Genomic DNA, 19,613 nt, shown 5'->3' with positions numbered 1-19,613 from the left:
ATCTTATGTTAGGTTTGTTAATGTTTAGAGTCTTATTTGGTGCATATGGTGTCACAATTTATTTGTTCTCTGCCTCAGTGTTTTATTTTGACCAAGAAAGCAGATTTATTTTTGCAAAAACTCCTTTCTTTGTGCAGCTGGTGAGAAAACCAGGGGCAGCTCAGTTTCTTTGTCTCATAGAGAGGTGTGTACACCCTTATGGAGGAATGCAGTTGAATTTATACAGTGACGTAAACTGATGACCGTGTGACTTCATTGTGAAACAGAGATAACAAAATAAATACAAAGTGTGCAAAGAAACAAAAAATGGGATGTGTGATCAGTACAGAAAAAAGCAAGTGAGTCTTTTTAGAACAGGTGAAAAAACGTTAGTCATGTATCACAGTTTATATACAATGTAGTAGGCTATATGCACCAGCAAGATTCACTCCATAAGCACTGGAGAGTTTTAGAAAAGATGCTTCAGTAATTAAATAGGACATTAATAATTTTAACCAGTATGTTCGTCTTGTTTCTAATAGTCACTTAATTGCTGCTCAACAAAAAGACTGTGATGACTGATGACGATCTATTCATCTTTGATGTCGTCTATAGGCTATTTATTAGGATTTTATTATTAGTTGATTGTGATGAATAGACCACGCAGGACACAGACTGTCCCAACAGGTCAGGTGATCACTCTGCTAGAGTCTAACCACAAAACAATGCAAAATCACCACAAAAAGACCACAAACATTTGCAAAATTGCATAGAATAAGGTGCAAAACTACCACAAAAGTACTCAATGAGACAAAATGACAACAAACATTTGTGCAAATGTGTAGTAGCTACAAGATAGTGCAAAACTATTACCATAGATGGGTAAAAACATGCCAGGCTAGGATGGTGATGATTTGTAAAGAGAGACTAGAAAAATGAAATAAATTTGTAGTAGGTGTGTAAATGATCAATAATCAGTGTTATTGGCAGTAATAGTGGGCCCCCAAATTAAATGTTGGCCCCATGGAGGCTTGGACCGGCCCTGAGTCCAGGAGTGAACCGTGGAAAGGCCGACCTCTGGCGGCGGCATCGCGGCGGTGTGGCTGTTGTGCGGCGGCCTCATCACCGCGGATCTACAGGCGGGACCGAAGCACTTGTTCGGACGGAGACTGTCGCTCCTGCGGAAACCGTTGTCTCTGGTTTCTGCCCGGGACACGAGCGGTGTCCAGCGGAGCCACGACTTTTATAGTTTACTTCAAAGAAAAGAAGGAGTCTGCGTTAAAAGTCATTCTTTTTTTTTTTTTTACCCGGAAACACATTTTCCTGAGTTGTTCTCAAACTTTCACCACCACAAAGGAGAGTTTTTCTTTCTTTCTTCTCTCTCACAGGAAACAAGGACCGGACAGAGCAGAAGTTTTCATTCCCCTCACCGACCCTCAGGTAGGTAAGGCTGCACTGAAGGTGGATACACCGTTAGATAAACTAAGCTCTACGTTTTAATACACGTTACTCTGTCAGATTAAACCTGCACAGGTGTGTTACATTAAACTCACTGTAGCTACTCCTGAAAGATTAAAGCGAACACAGCATTAATTAGGCTACTGTAGATTTGTAATTTTCGACAGGTGGGTCCCTCCTCATGTTGTTCTCCGAAAATATTTCATCAACTACCATGCAGTAAATGGATAACTGTTTGTTATTGGTAATACACTACTATAGGCTATATGTTTGTTTTATATCGTTTTATATTTCTATATTTGCATATTTTTCTAATTAAAAAAAAAACAAAAAACTTTTATGCTGCAATGCTACTGTAACAACCACATTTCCCATGTGTGGGATCAATAAACAGTCTAAAAATGACGTCACAGATGACATATTTACCCTATATACTGCAAATCTGATGATTTAAGAGTTAAATTCACTTTCAAAGACAGACACCACCCGTGATCACAAATAACCTTAACCCCCACAACCTGCAATCTGTTCCAATACTGTATTTTGATTTGTGTTACAGATCACTTGCATGTTGTATCGACACAGTTTTATCAGGTAGAAAAACGCACTCAAATGCAACAGCAGTGCAATAAATGAAGGTTATATTATTCAGTTTTTGTTTTGTTTGTTTAAAGATATTAATCTTAGTTTGTAGAAGATGTAGTTTGTGGTTCTGTTTGACTTAACTGCATTGCATAACACTGAAAGGTGTTTCTGAGGCTTAGTATTTTCGTCCATACTCAGTGACTCTCGCTTTGGGTTTATTATGAGTTTATTATTGTGATTTTTCACTGGGTTGGTTTTTTGGCAGGATGTCTTGGCTGACTCCTGTGTGTTTGTCAGTGGGTCCCGGCCTACATGGGGCAAGGGCCTAATTGTTTTTGACAGATGTGAGACATGTGACTGTTTGACTGGAATTCCATTATCAGCAGCAGATGATAGAGTCTCTGTGTTGTAGTGGAGCTCAGGCTGCGGCTGGTGGGTGTCTGACCTGACCTGTGACTGTCGGCCAAACACTGAGCTTTTTGCCCAGCTTGAGCATTTGTGAGCCATTGCTAGACAAACAGACTGTACTACCACTACAATGACTACTATTACAACTACTACTACTACTACTGCTACTGCTGCTGCTACTGCCACAAGTGCACTAGGCTTCCCCAAATCAATCATTATGGTTTTGTGCACATCTTTTTTTCTCCACCTGGTCTAGCTGATTCTTTTCGTTGTAAACAAATCTGGTGATCATCGCTAATAGACTATAGAAAAATAGGCAAAATTACCATTTTGCAGTCAGTTTTTAACAGAAAAGTATTTGCACATCCAAAGGGTTAGATGCAGGTGCGAAGGAAAACGTCTCTCACGTCTTGAGAAAAGGGAAAAGAAGATCCTGCAACACTGCTCTTGCAAGCCATCACCTTTTAATAATGAAATCTGACGTGTCTGTCCTACGTTTCAGTCAGTTTTCATTATTAAAAGGTGATGGTTTGCAAGAGCAGTGTTGCGGCATCTTCCTTTTCTCAATAAGAGTTTCCAACAGTACACGTTAATATCATCAGATGTCTTTTCTGTCTGTCCAAATACAAACACATTCAGTGTAATGTTGATACAAAAACAAACGTCAAATTCATTCATAAATTTGAGAAGCTGGAACCACAAAATGTGCCTTTGTCTTGTTTGACATGTTTAGGAGAGTTAGAGATTTTGATTTGGAAGATTTTAAATCCAAAAGAAGAGCCAGCTTGAGCTTTACATATCGTATGTTGTTTGACAGTTTTGTGGTGGCAAATGGCAATAAGTAGTTTGTAGCTTCTGGAAATGAAATGCCTTGACCCTCAGATTGCTTCCTGCCAGTTATTGGCATCATTAACACTGCAGTAGTAGGAAATAAACTTGGAGCCAGTGGTTTACGGTATACAGCCTGTTGATCAACAATAAAGACACCTGACACCGCTGCACACACTTCACCCATCCACCTGTCCTCCCCTCTCTCTGTCTCGTTCCCCTCTGACTCCACTCAGGAGCAGCACAGAGGAGCCCTTGTTTGATCCTCCTTGGACAGTGCCCCAGTTCTCTTTTTCCTTTCTTTCCCTTTTTTTTTTTTTTTACCCCCGACTCCATGGCAACACTGTTCCCGTGACGAACAGCCTTGACTTTTGCCCCTCCTGCTCCCAAAACAAAGGCAAAAGTTATGGAGGGATGGAGCGAAGAAGGAGGGTGGGGGAGAGTTGGGGGACAGCAGGGGGGCGAATCGTGGAGGGGGATGAAGGATATGGAGGAATGAGGGAGGGAATAATGGGAAGGTGTCTGGGATGGAGGCTCCGAGGCGAGACCTCCGCCGCTGTGTGTGCCAGAGTCCCATAAAGATAGGAGAGTTATTACCCCGTACTGTAGACTGTGGGCAGTGCCAGGGACTGTCTCTGTCTGTGAGTCGAAAAGTCTGAATGAGCCGTCGTCTTGGCCATTACCTCAGTCACAAGATGCCTGCAGAGGAGAGAGACCCTGAAAGAGGCATTCTTGTTTTTTAAAAATAACAGCATAGGATGCTTTGCAGTTAATCTATGATTGAATAAGTTTGATCGCAAATCTTCTTTTTTTTTTAAACAAATCTCTCAATTTAATAATTTTGTACTAAGAAAAGTACAAGAAATCCTCACACTGCAGGGGCTCCCTATGATTTTTTGGCAACGTTTCGAGCCGAAGATCTCCAAAACGTTAAAACGTGCTAAATAAAAAATCTTTTTTTTTTTTAGTAAGTTTGCACTTTTTAATTCTGCACCTGCACATAGCCCTCTATGGCTGTGCACACTCTTGCCCTCTCCTTGAATAAATGCCTTTCACATAGTCCCCTATGTGACATATTCAACAATATAGCCTATTGCCCCACTAACAGTGCAAAACCCAATGGATGAATTTACAGCAATGTGAAACAGATAAGCAGCAATGATTTATATTTTGAAGCTGTAACCAGCAATTAATAATAAAAAAAGAAACAAACACAAATCAATAAACAAACTATTTCTGTCCATCAATCTATGTGCTTCCCTATTTATGTGGTGTATGAGCAGATAAAATGCACTCAGCAGCATTGTGCTGCTCATATCAGGCAGAGATTAGGGTTGGAAAATAACAATTGCAATATTTAGTTTGTCCTCACAGTAACTTTGTCCTGCTGTTTCTGTGTCTTTTCCCTCCAACTTGTAGGCAGCCCACTCCCAATAGGGCTCTGTGTAGAAGAATGGCCATTGTTAAGCCACTGTGGCCTTGGATATGTCTGTGTAAAAGTATGTAGCAGAACAGAAAGAAACCAAAATCTGTCGCTGGAGGGAGGGATGTGAAATGTTCAAAGTCTAGTAGCTGGGCACTGTGGAGGCTGGAGAGAGACTCCCACAGCCTGCAAAGAGGCAAAAAAGAAAGTATTGTTTGGCTGCGCTGTCCGTCCTGGTACCGACATCTCCACAGTGATTTTGACTTTAATGGTGCAGACAGAGACCTCAAAGCTAAGGTCATTCCTCTGATGTTTCTATTTTCCCTGTTAACATAGACCAGCAGCAGGTATGATATGATGAGTGATAAACACTCAGTGAAACCTGATACAGTCAACCTGACAGAGTGAAACTGCCTAACTTGTACACTCATAAATCACACTCCCTTCGAAATGGTAAAACATTTACACTGCTCCGTTACTAAGCCTCATTACCGTAGACAGTCCCGCCTAACTTTCCCATATCTCTCCTCCCCACGTAACATTATTGACTCATATCAGTGCAGCTGCAAAACAGAGCTGCACAGCTTTTTTCCCAGCACTTTGTGTGGTACATTCTGCTCTCGCTCACAAACTCTTTGTTTTGCTGTTGTTGTTTCTTCACCGTTGCAGGCGTCTTTGAGCGATGTTTGACAAGCAGCACTACGAGAGTCCGCCTGTGTACAGCCCTCCTTTCACCGCTCCATCCAACAACGGCTATGGCCCTGCAGGGAGCTTCCAGGGCCCCCAGAGCGACTACAACGCCTATCCACCTCCGCCGGGATCTTACTACATTGAGGACAAACCGCAGCACTTCTACAAATGGCAGTCGCCTCCTGGGATCATCAAGGCCATGATGGCTACGGTGATCGTGCTGTGTGTGGCCATATTTGCCTGTGTGGCCTCCACGCTCATGTGGGACATGCAGTACGGATACGGCGGCGGTATGGGTTACGGTTACGGTTCTGGGATGGGCTACGGCAGCGGATACACTGGGGGCGGCTATGGTTCAGGATACGGAGGATACGGGGGTTATGGAGGCTACGGAAACTACTACGGCTCCTACATCTCGCCATACTCGGCCAAAACCACCATGATCGGCATGGCAGCCGTGACCTTCATAGCAGCTCTGGCTTTCTTCATCGCTAGCTTCTCTAAATCCAACATGGTCCGCAGCAGGAAGTTCTTTCTGGTCCTCCTGGTCACCAGTATCATCATGGCTCTCCTGCAGGTAAACCCCAATAAGTCTCCACTTCCACATTTTTGTTATTTATGGAGTTGATGATTTACCATCTGGGGTACAATAGCACAAATATTCCAAAAAGCACAATGGCGTTCAAGCAGAACACAGATAACACAGACTAAATACCAACCTTGACAGTGGTTCTGCTCCTCTGTCATGACATTTGTACCTATAATAATATAGCTGGAGTTTTATTTCTCCAGAGGGAGGCCGAGTAAAAATTTGTTGAGTTTTTTTTTTTATATTATTGATTTTTGTGCTTTGTCTTGTTTTAAGAAAGCCCATGTATGCTTGGACACTAGGTATTGTAAACTAACTTAGGAGCTGGTATGTTATGGTGTTAACTCATCACTTGAGTCAGGACATTGGGACATCTAGATTAGAAAACACGAATTACGAAAACAAACACAAACTTCACATAACCATCTTTCTAAAACAGCTCAAATCTTTTGTTATGATCCATCTAAAAGGGATTTCAGGCAGCTGGAGGAAAGTATTCTTAGCTCAGTAAGTGTATAATGGCAATTCAGTTTCAGTTTCACCTACATTACACGTAGCACACGTAGATTTTGCTGAGCTTTGTTTAGACTTTGTTCTTATTCTTTAATGTAACTCTTATACAACATGTTGAGGGATTTGACATTCACCTTACATCAGTAGCAACCCATGAGCAATTTCCAGTTGTCACAATATTTGGAGTTTCCCAATCATCCCACAATCCCACATCCAATCAGTGAGAAATGTTGTCAACACTGAGCTCTGTTATGAATGGTATTCAAATTCAAAAACCTCAAATACCAGAAATATAATCTTAAACACAAGACTGTATACACAGAGTTGAACTGAAGTTTCACTTGTTGACTTGGTTAGTGCATGCTCATACAGATGTTCATCTAAGATCACACCCAGGTGTATTAAACGATTACTATATAATAGTTATATAGCTTAGTCTCTCTGGGACCGAGTCTCCTACTGGGGGTTTACACTTACTTATAGTGAATTTATATGGATACAAAAATCCTTAACTCTTTGCTTTTTATTTCTTTTTACATGTGAGGACTTTCTTTTCTGCTGCTCTTAAGTCATTTTTGAAAATCTTTAAATAGAGTTTACATGGTTTCCTCAAACCAGCGAGAGAGTACATAATCAAATTCAGTGTTGAATCGATAAAGGTAGAACATTTACCATACTACTGTAATAAATCACCAATAAGATATTGAAGTCTCAACTAACAATGCTTGAGTAAGTATTTAATACAGATCGAATAAAAAACATTAGAGCGTAGCCCAGAGTCAAGCAGCTTGTTGTCCTGTACCCTTTGTACTCACACAGTATGTTCACTTGGGATGATATGATTCCTGCTGTCCTCACATAATCTGACAGCTGTCTTAGTCGTATTTGATTTAAATACTGACAAATTGCACTAAATACTTCTCGCACTACAAAGTCTTTTGCAATTAAGAGATTTCATAATTGTAAATATTAACATGACTGTCTTTTTCAGGGCATTATAAGCATTGTGTACATTGTCGGAGTGAACCCCATGGCCCAGGGCTCGTCCAGTATGATGTACAATCCGATGCTCATGATGTGCCAGAACCTCTACCAGACCAGCTACTCACAGATGGGTGGAGTGGGAGGCTTTCCCATCTACAACCAGTACCTCTACCATTACTGCTTTGTGGACCCACAGGAGGTTTGTTGTTTTCCCTGAACCTATTTTGCAGATATAGAATAGAATAGAATAATGTAGAATGGTACTTTATTAATCCTTTGTTTCACAGCAGCTCCAATAGAACAAAATAAAAGACATATATGATAATTAAGAGAATAAAACAGCTTAGGCTAGAAATAATATTAATGATACAGTAACAAAATCTCTATAAAATTATAAGGAGACAAAACATATTTACAGTAATTCAGTTAGTGAACAATTAGTGAACAGTCAGTCAAGTCAGTTAGTAAGTTAGATGAACAATTGTGCAATGTAATTTAATGTACAAGTGCAGGTGTGCAGCTCTTTAATAATTATTATCATTATATGTATTAAACTGTATTAAAGAGTCTGATGGCTGCTGGCAGGAAGGACTTCCTGTTCCTTTCAGTCTTTATATCAAGGGCATCACAATAATAACATGATTTTAGATTTGTTTAAATTTTGGCATCAATTGTAATACTTTTATTCAAAATTGCTTCAGGGTTTATTATACACCCCCTGTGTTATTACCCTGCACTGTCTTTGGAGGTATCTTCTCTGAAGCATTTGTGATATTTGTGGTGCATGGGGCCATAGTTTATGATAATATGTATTTCTCCCAGTGACGTCACACATGTGTATTAGTGAACTTCTTGTCCCAGGATAAACCAGCTTTATCTCGGAGCTTATCTACTTGAGGTCTTTCCAAATTTCATTGTCCATGTTTTTGCTTTTCTAGGGAGTTGCCATGGTGTGTGGATTCCTGGTCGTAATCGCTTGGGGTGTTGCAGCCTTCTTTGCACAAAGGACTAGAGGGAAGATCTGGCGCTATGGGAAACCAAACATCTACTGGGAGGAGCCTCTCGTCGGAGGGAAGGCCTCAGAGGGCAGAGATGTAGAGGAATGGGTAAGAGACAACGGGAGGGTAGTCACAGTTTAATAAGACTGGGTTTACGTGGGATTTACGAAAAAAAAAAAAAAATACAAAACACATTTTGACCCAAACTGACCTGGAGTTTGTGCATGCACAGCTTGCAGTCAAATGAACAGGGTTACAAAGAGTTTAAATCCAGCCTACTGAAGCTTGATGGGACGCAGTGTTCAGGGGTTCAGATTTGATTAGAAGATGAAGCGATCAACTTTGGTGCTGCTTTTTTTTTTCTGCACAGAAGATTCTGCCGCTAAAGCCGACTGACATACGCTTTCCCCCTCTGGTTACCAAAGCAGGTGACTTGTTGCCATGTGTCAAATTAGTCTCCACCCATTTTTTTTTACAGAACCAAAAAGGTTAAGTAAGGAGGTCAGCATTGAGGTTAGTCATCCCAGCAGGTAGGGTAGTCATCTGTTATAAAGACAGGTTCGGTGATTGTGGTGATGCAGATGCAGTAAATAGCTGAAGCTGACACTTGCACATTCCCATGGTTGGTTTGTCTCCCACTGTGCTATTTTTAATAAAACACGGTGCTCTATATTCAGACACACTTTGAAATGTTATGCACCAGTTTACCTCTCTCATGTGATTTAATTGCTCATCTTTATGAGTTTAAAGTCCAACAGCAGCATCATATACAGACTTTTATCCGTTTATAGAATCCAACAGGGCCAGAGTCGCGCTACCACAAGACTGTTTCCTCCGTCATTTGGTTCAGGTCAGGGCTGATAGCAGTCGGTGATTGTTTACTCATGGCCTACTACCTGGTTTCACTCTGAGTAATCATTAACCTCCTGAAGATAGTAGGCAGGCAGGTGGTTTCTAGAGAGCCTAACCTGGGGTTTTTAAATGTCAACATTACTCCAGTCATATGGGACTGTTACTGGCAATAATATTGGTTGATTATTGACTTGATCTGCCTCTTTTCAAATGATGCTTGTTGACACCGTGGATGACAATGAGTTAACATCAAAAGCTTAAGTTTGAAGTTTAATTAATGGTCAGAAACAACACTGGTTGAAGATCGAAACACCGGCATGCTTTTATTTGTTCTGAGCAATTTATTTTGTTTTATATCTTAAAAATCAACCTATAATATGAGTCTGAAATGATTCTTCCTCTCCAATACATAGTGTTTGGTCAAACGTTGTGCATGTGAGTTCAAGTCAATACATCCAGACACATTGCAAGAAGTAAAATTGCATATCATTTGTGAAAGGAATACAAACAATCAACACTTTACCATATGCATTCCTTATTATAAATGCAAGAAAACAATTAACAAAAGAGAAAATGCATGGTCACAAACATACTGTGAGTTATGTAAAGCAAGCGTTGATTGTTTGTGTGCTAAGCTTTTAGACCATGCCAACAACATTTCTTTCTTCAGGATTTAATTACGGTGATGAGAGGCAAAGCTAAACATCCCTAGCCCTCCATGCCCTGCTGGTTGTAATAAGCATTATGACTTACAGGAGTCAGAATGACGAGCTTAGCTTTTTTTGATATGATCAGATTTGTCAGTTAAGGTTGCATTGAGTCACAGTGGATCTTTTACCCTGACTGAGAAAGGAAAGACTGAACAGACATGGTGTTATGTTGGATTATATAGAGCTGTTTGTTTATGAGAGAGCTTGTCATTGTCTAGAACATGGCATCATGCATGCAGAGGTATACAAGCAGGGCAGAGGAGATGAGACAAGCCCAGAGTGAAGTCTAATAATGGAGCCCTGCTCGCTGATGTCATCGCACTTATTCTAGGTACACCACAATAATGAACTGTATAACGCTTCTGCATTTTGAAACTTTACAAATCCAGATTTTATTCTGCTGTAAAAAGAGTAAGAAATGTGTTGTGGTATTATAAGGGTTGGGTAAAAGGGCAAAGAGCTTGCAAGGAAAAAAAATCTGAGAAGATTTCATGACATAATTTTTTGTGCAAAGATTAAAAGATAATAATCTATGTAGGTTGTGAAATGAAAAGTGGGTTAGACAAAGTGTGTCATTATTGTATTGCCACGTTAACTGTATGGCCTATGTTATCTTTGTAAACAAATGGGACACTTAGCGTGGAAAGGTTTCCGCCGCCTTGTCCTCGTGTCCTCATATTTCCAATGATCTACTCATGTTTTTTCCTTCGTTGCTGCGCTACCTTGGTCTGCACCACAGAGTGAGTCATCAGGCTTGTTTGGCTCCTTTAAGCACAAGGCCAGTAACAGTCTAAGGCAGTGGTTGGTGTTTGAGATTGGACCCATCTCTGTTGCTGAGCACGGGGAGGCCTGGCTCGCTCTGATGACCTCACACACAGGCCTCATTCAGCTCACCCGGTAGATGGGGGGGGCTGCATTGTGTCTGCTGCATGAGGTCATCAAGAGTTGGTTTCTGCATGGCCGTCTGTGCATTGCAGACACTGAAGTGCTACACAGATGTAGAGTGAAAAGCATCCTGGACTTGCCCTATAGCCTTGGATTAAAACATGAATTGCAGAGAGTGACTCTGATTGGTTGTATAACAGGAATTTATCTTATTACAATTTTGTCTGACCGGAAGTGTGTTTGATTTTGTATATTCCAAACAGGTTTAGTCAAACATATTTCTATGTGACAGGAAAAGAGAGGAATATATGTCCAAACTAACAACAATGTATAGCCATTTAGATGAAAAGACTACAGTCTCATCCGATAGATGATGCCAGAAGATACATTTTACAAGTTTTATCTGGGAAATTAAAAAGATATTATGTTATTTGTTGATCTGCATTGCCTCAAATCCAGGCTTTTAAATATTTCTGTTACTGGTGTGCAACATAAATTGCTGCAAATGTTTAAACTAGTTTCACAACATGCATCTATGGTGAAACACAAACAGTTAATAGTGTTTTTGTTTTTTTAAATATTAGTTAAACATCTTACATAAATCTTTGGTTGGTTTCAACCCGTCTCCATCTTGACACTGCCCTTGCCTCTGCTCTTCTTCCTGTTATTCTTTTATTACATGTCTCCCTCACTTTGTCTCTTCCGCACTTTCATTCTTTCCATCTTCCTCTTCATTCCTTCCCCACCTCATCAACATTCACCTCTCTGTCTCCATGTGTCTCTTTCCCTCCTTGCTTTGGCTCAGCAGGTCCATGACACTCACACACTCTCTGCTCCCGGTCCAGCAGCTGCTCTGCTGCACACTCACGGGGCATTATTGGGATTCTTACATGAACTTTGCTGCTGTTCAAATGGGCCTCTCTCCTGCAGCTGCAAGTAGGGCAGCTCTCCTCTCCTCCACCCACAGTGATTATTGTTTTTTAAGGGGCTAGGCTGATGTTCAGATCTGCTCCTGCACTGTGAGGAATTTAGGAGCTCGCTCAGTAAAGCACCACCCAAGAAAACACCAGAGAGGATGTTTTGTAAAGGTTCCCAGGGTTGGAGAATAGTAAATTCTCATCTCTGACCAGCGCCCAAAAGAAATGTTTGCTTCACTAAACAAGGCCTGGCCTAGTGCTAGTAAATATTCTTAGTCACTCTGCAGCAGCAGTAAATGTCCTAAGTCCTATTTCAGAGGACATATGTATGTGTTTTTAAAAATATCATCTCCCTACTTTGTGTAGAAAGACAGATATTGCTCACCTAGATTTTGAGTTTGATATAAAACCTTTTCTCTGGGCAACAAATTGAATCGAAGGCAACTGGACTTGTATTTGTCCAGTAGCCTTCAATTCAGTTTGTTGCCCATAGATAACCATGACCTAGATGAATGAGAATATCCACAGAAATATAAAACCTTCTTTCTCATTCATACAGTTAAAAATCACACTGTTTGCGTCGTATTTTAAGGGGCTTACACCCATAGAGTTTCAGTTAGTTTTCAGCACAGCACAGAAACAATAGGACCTGTTTAAAATCTCGACTGCACTGCTTTGTGTAGAGATTTGGTTTGATTGATAAATTTACTGGAAGAAACAGTGACCCCCTTCCTGAGACCTTCATTGTGAGGAGCTCCCTCATGTTGACCATCTGTCCTGACAGGAAGGACTTGGAAACACAGATTAAAGCGAACATTTTTACATGCAGATGCTGTGTCCTTTTGTTTGAAGAAAATGAAGACGTAGCACGTCCGTCCCAGGTGTTCATGAAGATGAGAAATAACAGAAGTGAAAGCAAAGCTGGAATTAATGCCTCTTATTTTCTGTGTGAATCCTTATGACTAATCGATTTAGGTTATTAAGCCATTAGAAACGAGACTGCAATCAGATGCTATGAACAATGAAATTGTTTTACAGTCTCAAAGCTGTTGGTTGTTTATGGTTACTGTTGGGGTTATTTTACAATTAGCTATTAGTCATCCTTTGTTTTAATCCTCTTGACCTTTTCGAGCACCAATCAGATAACCCACATTTCACTGAGTAGTTGGACTGTGCCATTCAATTTCATGCCTCACTGCTCTCTCAAACTTTAAGTGCTGATTACCATACTTTTGTCTCTGGTGTAGAGATGGCTTCCCTTTTCTCCTTAAGTCAAGATGGTTTCTTGAACAGGATGTCAGTCAGTAAAATGAGCCTGTGGTGGGTCCTGTTCTTTGTAAGTGTTATGATTGTTTGTTTGTGTTTGCTGAGTCTGTTCCTTGTGTTTTTTCCTGCCTGCTGTAGGTGAACAATGTGGAGGAAAGCTGCAGCGTTCAGGACGCCCCGACCCTGCTGGTGTCCGAGAAGGGAGGCGGGCTGCTCAACGCCTCAGCGAACAGTGTCATCTCCTACCCCCCAGCCAAGATGGACAGCGGCTCCTATAACGGAGACACCGTTGACAACGAGTGGGTGACCATGTTTTCTCAGCAAACTTCTTTGTTTTTGTAGTTAAAATTTTGTTGGGGTTTAAACAAATTTGGCATATGCTGTATATATACATTCTCTATTACATATTGAAGCTGTAAAGTTACTTGTTTAACATCGTCTTTAATAAGAATGATGCATACTTTAAAAAATGTTTTACTTTGAAGAGGAACTATGCAAGTCCAGTCGCTTTTCTGCTGTTTTGCTAACCCTTCTCCTGGCCATGTGCATTTGTTTACAACAAAGCCGGCGAGAAATCAATCAATAGAGCGGTAGATAACATTATATATCATATACGATGTTACGACGTCTATATTGTGTAGTCTTACTGTATTTGTCATAAAAAAGAGACTATGGGTTACGAGGGGTGTTTGTGTCGTGGTGCCGCAGCACTGATCTTGGTTTTCAGCCAAGAGAAGCTACGTGGAAGGCAGAGAGCCTCCATTCCCCCTCGTAACAAGTTACAAGTCATTATATAACCATCACAATTACTCCAAAGCTGTTTAATTAAGGTAAAAATCTTGCATAGTTAAGCTTAAAATTCTGCATAGTTCCTCTTTAATTCAGAGAAAGTGGGTCAAAATTCTCAGTCTCCTTTCTACATACAAACCAGATAAACCACATTTGCATACTGTTACTCTACCTACATATACATATATACAACTTTCATATATAAAGGGAAAAGAGGTATTATATATATAAATATATAATAATATTCCAAAATATCTGCCACATAACAGCTGTCTGAACCGTGACACAGTCATGCAGGATTAGAAGTTGTATTTTTTTAGTTTTCTAACATTAAACTCATATCAAGATAGTTGCTGCAACAATTTTCTCTGTCCACTGTTCACTGTAAAGCAAAGACCCCACACAATCGGCCGTGGCTTCAAACACGTGACACACACAAACAATATCTAATCACTGCTCCATTTAAAAGCCCATGAAGACATATTGCCCTGCCCACACAAGAGAGCTGTGTGACCTTTGAGCCTTTGTTGGATTAACGTTCACTTGTTTTTTTTTTCGCTCTCTCATTTTTGTTCAATTCTCTGAGGACAGGAAAAAGCCGGATGTTTATGAACTAATGTTATTTGCTTTTTCTTCAAAGCTTTCAATGATTTTCTGAAGCACCTTATTTTTGTTTGCGTAAATGTCCTCAATACTTTAGTGTGTGTGTGTCTAAAGTGCACTGCTCTGCACAGTTTGTTAACATTAGAAAAACAAGTCTTTGAGAAAGACCTTAGAACAGAGCGTACGGTTAACAAGAGAAAATGAACTAATCCTTTTACACCGCTGTCTCAAAGTACAAAATGTTATTATTTTTGATGATTTCCTCTAAGTCAACAGAGCTGGCATTTTCATAAGCTGAAGAATGTCGGCCTTAAGGGCCACTGTGTCCTCTGCCGCTGACATAATGCTGCTGCTGCCCTTTTTTTTTTTTGTAAGAACATGTAATATCGGCTCCACTGGATTTGGATTCCTCTACAAATCCCTCCAAACCTACAAAATTGAGCATGTCCTCCCCTGTGTTATTAAAGAGCTCTAGTACCTGCGCCCTGCTCATTGAGAGCCCTCCACATGGCACAGAGTTAAATTGTAGGGCGTGTGCAACAATAATCATTAGTGGTGTCTGTGTCGTCCATATGGTATCTGTCTGAGCCATGTCAGTAAATATTTGTTCAGTCACCGTCTATAATTCAACCATATAGTTCCTCTTGTTATTTATTTAGGTCGTGCTGTTCTTGGAGGTCAATTCAGGTTTTTTGCTAAGAAAATTACACATCAAGCCAATAATATGTTTACTGTGCTTTATAAAAGTCTGTAAATTCAAACAGCTGCAACATATTTAGCTTACATACACGAGAGTAGTGTCAATCTTCTCAACTTAATCTGCCAAAAAATAAGTATAAATTTATTTCTCATATTAATATATGTATATATATTTTTTTTTTTTGAAGAAGAAAAACTTAGCTTCAAAGTTCAAGACAAAAAACAATACAGTCTTATTCACTAGTTCTTTAACAAACAAAAAGTTCTCCTGCTTTTCCAGGATATTTTTCAGAGTCAGAAAGCCTTCATTGTTATTGTAACAGCTGGACAATGAAGAAGTTTTTAGTGCGACTCCACTAAGTGATACATAAAATGCAAGATAAAAACATTAAAAAATTATAAACAAAAGACCCAACAATTCACATTTACGAGAAAAAAATATGTAGCAGCAGTACATAAATAGATATTGCACAGTCTGTGTATTGCACAATTCCAGCAAGATAATATTATTGCACTCAGTCGTGCAATTGCATCATCCTTGATTACGGAGTATTGAGTACTGTGAGAGTTCGGTTTTTTATGACAGTTCAGATTCAGATTTTGCCAAGTGAAAAATAGAAAACTATCTCACTCACAGTAAAAAGCTTTTAAAAAGCCTTTAAACTCAACCACTGTCTTTATGGTGATTGCAGGAACAAAACTTTTCTTATAATTATTTTACGCTGCTGTCTTGCAGGTACTCGGAGAGAACCACCAGCCGGCCACCGGAGGTCTTCCCCCATGGTGGAAGGATCAGCTCCAGCCCTTCAGAGGAGACGGGTGGAGGCCGCAAACCTTCAGCCAACAGGGGGAAGAGACGCAGACGTAACCCAGAGATGGACGAGTCTCAGTACGAGACCGAGTACACCACAGGAGGAGAGACGGGCAACGAACTCGATGATGAGGAGTGGGAGAGGTGAGAATTAAAGACGACTGCTCGGATGCATCTCTGGATTAAAGGCCAAAATGTCATTAACCAAGAACTCAGGATGTAAATTGCGGTCAAATACTGTCACTCCCTCAGGATCAGACCTAAATTCACTGATCCGTATCAAACTGTAAGCTCAGAAAATCAGGCTCACATGAGAGCAACTTGATTTACAGGAAGATGCAGCTATAATGTCTTTTTTGGGTTGAAACATGCAAGAGCAGAATAGTAAATAAACAGATATTTGAAGAACTAACTAAGCATGGAAAAACTAACGGTGTGTATACTCCTTACTACTGTATGTCCAGCAGAGTAGTTAATCCTCTAAGGCATGCCTGTTGTTCACATGGGCTGTACTCGGTCATAATGAGAGAATTAGGCCAAAGGTACGAAACATGGGAGTCGATGTAGTTTATGAGAAAATATTTTATTCAGTTGTGGCTGGACACACCTCAGTTGAGACAAACACAGTAGCAAACACAGCCGTGCCCGTAGCACCTTGACCTCTGCTGTGTGCTCACGTGGTTCAGCGGTAAACCTGATAGCCTCAGCAAAGGTTGTCACATGTGATTTCAGGTCTTTCTAGTCACTAATGCCGGTATATCTCTGTTGTTGACGTCTGTTTATCTCTCTCTCCTCTTCCGATCTGCATCTGTTATGTCATCTTTCCTCCTTGCTCTCCCTCCTCCTCCTCCTCCTCCTCCTCCTCCTTGTCCTCCTACAGCGTGTATCCAGAGATAACGTCTGATGTTCAGCGTCATGAGTACAAGAGGGAGTTTGATGCTGACCTCAGGGAGTACAAGCGCCTCTGTGCTGAGATGGATGACATCAACGATCAGTTGAACAAACTCAGCCGGCAGCTGGACACGCTGGATGAAACCTCGGCCAAATACCAGGTCAGACATGCACAGCACTCACCTCCAAAAGTCACGAGACGGGCAGAGCTTAAGCACGATGATCCTTAATCCAAAAAACTGAGGAGTATAAGTAGGGGCAGGATCTCAGATGATGGTATTTCACCCCAAATAAAAAAAAATCAGTTCTGTGGATATGAGTGACATATCAAAATCTGGTTGAGAAATTTGATTATAATCTAAGATAAAGGATTTCAAGTCAAATGTGGGGGTGTAGTTGGCATACCTCAGTTCAATTCTCTAAGACTGACTTCCACTTCTGCAAAAAAAAACACATGTAAAACTGGAAAATACAAGATTCCTTTAATATTCAGTTTAATTCATGTAACAGAGACATGATCATCTTTGTTCCCTAATTTTCTCAGGCTGCAGCAGAGGAATATAACCAACTAAAGGATCTGAAGCAGGTGAGGAAACATCTCTATATGGCACTTTGTAAACTTAACTTTATTATTAAAGATATTGTTTCTATTTATGGATGCATTTTCAGAGTATGTTCTACAATAGATCTTCTGTTATTGCTTTATGTTCTCTGTAACCTTGTTCCTAGATGGTCCAGGTCCAGCATAGAGCTTTATGGCTGTTTTTTTTGTAATGCATATGCATGTGTACACTGTTGTGCAGAATGAAATGACTCATCTGATCCGTCTCTTGTCCTGTAGACATCAGACTACCGGTCGAAGAAGAAGGAGTGTCGCAGGCTGAGGCACAAACTGTTCCACATCAAGCGCATGGTGAAGGACTACGACAAGACCCACTAGTGAACCCACTGAGTCCCGACCTCTCCGCTCTCTGGTCTTACACACCAAACACTCACAGACACGGGCCAAGATACACTCCGAAACACTGCAAAGACTCTGAGGCATGCTGAGACCAAAGTTACCTGAACGCCACCACCTGCATACACTGGATACAGAGGGCCACATTTACACACACACATGCACACACACACACACACACACATCGGGACCATAGTGTATTTTAATAATGATAATGATTGGAAAATGAAAACACAAGCCTCAGTTGTAGCCACTTCCACAGCAAACACTGCCATTTTCTTAAAGATCCAGCTCGTTGTGTGCAGTGAGCAACCACTTGAAAGGTTGTTTGAAAGTCGCCTGCCCTTCAGTCACCTGTGATAACACTGTGCTGGGTTCCTGTGGCCGTGTTTGCTCTTCAGACTGGCAACTTTTCTTTGTTTTATCTCCACAGATAAGAGGTGGAACAGTATTGTAGGGAACATAGTGAAGGGTGAAACAGGTTGCTGGGATTGAGTGCGAGCAAATACGCAGGTCCTCTCTCTAACCCTTGGCATGATGTTATCTCTGTTGCAAATGGACTTTAGTTGTGCTTTTCTCATCAGTCAGTGTTTGTAACTAACTTCAGTGTCAGTGAAGTTAACTGCTCTCTGCCGGGACCATGTGTGTGTGTTTCTCCCATGTACCAGCTTTTTGATGTTGATACTGACGGACGGTTGTAGATGCAGTGAGACCAAAAAGGGGATAGACTGGCCAAGAGATACATGACGTTGTGTTATATATATACATTTAATGAATCTTGTGCATACTACATACCAAGAACAAATTTTCAGTATGTATCTTTCTATTAGATTCAGCAGATATCTTAGCATTTGTGATGATGTTATCTGTTATTTGTTTATACTAAAGACCCGTTGTGTTTTTGTTTTTTTAATCAGTGCTCATTCAAAACATGCATAAGCTATGCAAAATATTAAAAATAGACTATTTTTATATTGTTTATCATGCATGCTCCTCAACAAACTGGAAAACATGTCTGTGTATAAGCTGAGAGCTTCTTCTCATTTGATTTCTTACCAGTAAAAAATGATCATCGTCAGAAATTTTAGTATTAATCCACTTCATGTGCAAAGTGTTAGGATCTACTGTACGTTTTAAATTGTTCAGACACACCTTTGATTTGTATTTTTATGAAGAACATCGTTGTCATTTTACCAAACCATTTGCGAGCCATTTATTTTTGTATGAATTTATTTTCTTTGATGCTATCATAAAAGACCTTTTTTTTGTAACTGTATACTTCCATATGGTATGGTGTCTAAAAAAGTATTGAATTCAGTAAGTAATAAACATTTCTAATGCTCTAAAAAATTTGCCACAGATTGTCCATCTCTTGTTTTTCTATTTTCTTGGGGACCCTCCTGGGTCGGAGAATCCTGCAGCTCTGTGCATCTGCAGCGAGCATCCAGCAGGGAGAGCAGGAGGACACAACGAGCCCAGTAAGTTGAAGGTAAGCTGTTACTGCCCTCTTTTGGTAAACAATGTTTAAAGGTCTGTCTCTGGAGCCGTTCAGTAGAAAACTCATTTGATGTGTCCTATCATCCTGTTTTCCAATTCCTGTGATAGACAGTGTGTAGTGCTCTTTATTTTTGCTATTTGTCTATTATAAACTCAGTTTAAACATTTAATGAATCGTTTACAACACACTGCAGTGGTGTATTCAGATAAATGTTTTTCTTGGATCTCTCCAGCTGCTTCACCACCATATAATTTAATTTTCTGTTGTGACTAGCACCAT

At 40.4% G+C, this 19,613-nt stretch overlaps 1 protein-coding gene across 2 annotated transcripts; it reads left to right on the top strand.

Moving 5' to 3' along the window:
* The first annotated feature begins 1,280 nt into the window (after positions 1 to 1,280).
* LOC146988976 (occludin) lies at positions 1,281 to 19,188 on the top strand. 2 transcript variants are annotated; one of them, XM_085774795.1, is made up of 9 exons: positions 1,281 to 1,419; positions 5,351 to 5,948; positions 7,465 to 7,656; positions 8,396 to 8,563; positions 13,224 to 13,384; positions 15,913 to 16,131; positions 16,868 to 17,039; positions 17,423 to 17,464; positions 17,720 to 19,188. In XM_085774795.1, the coding sequence occupies exons 2-9, from the start codon at positions 5,364 to 5,366 to the stop codon at positions 17,816 to 17,818; spliced, it is 1,638 nt and encodes a 545-aa protein (XP_085630921.1). In that variant the 5' UTR covers positions 1,281 to 1,419; positions 5,351 to 5,363; the 3' UTR covers positions 17,819 to 19,188. The 2 variants fall into 2 exon arrangements, with proteins under 2 accessions (XP_085630921.1, XP_085630920.1); XM_085774794.1 differs by lacking the exon at positions 1,281 to 1,419 and having other exon boundaries at positions 5,231 to 5,948.
* The last annotated feature ends 425 nt before the right edge of the window (positions 19,189 to 19,613 follow it).

Source organism: Trachurus japonicus, chromosome 4 (genome assembly GCF_045865225.1).
Source record: "Trachurus japonicus isolate A0001 chromosome 4, Traja_1.0".
NCBI lineage: Eukaryota > Metazoa > Chordata > Actinopteri > Carangiformes > Carangidae > Trachurus > Trachurus japonicus.
This window is presented reverse-complemented; position numbering and strand designations above follow the sequence as displayed.

Coding starts and splice junctions, on each gene's coding strand:
- LOC146988976 (XM_085774795.1), top strand. CDS start 5,364: ATGTTTGACAAGCAGCACTACGAGAGTCCGCCTGTGTACAGCCCTCCT. Junction 5,949..7,464: donor TCATCATGGCTCTCCTGCAG/GTAAACCCCAAT, acceptor TGTCTTTTTCAG/GGCATTATAAGCATTGTGTA. Junction 17,040..17,422: donor AAACCTCGGCCAAATACCAG/GTCAGACATGCA, acceptor TAATTTTCTCAG/GCTGCAGCAGAGGAATATAA.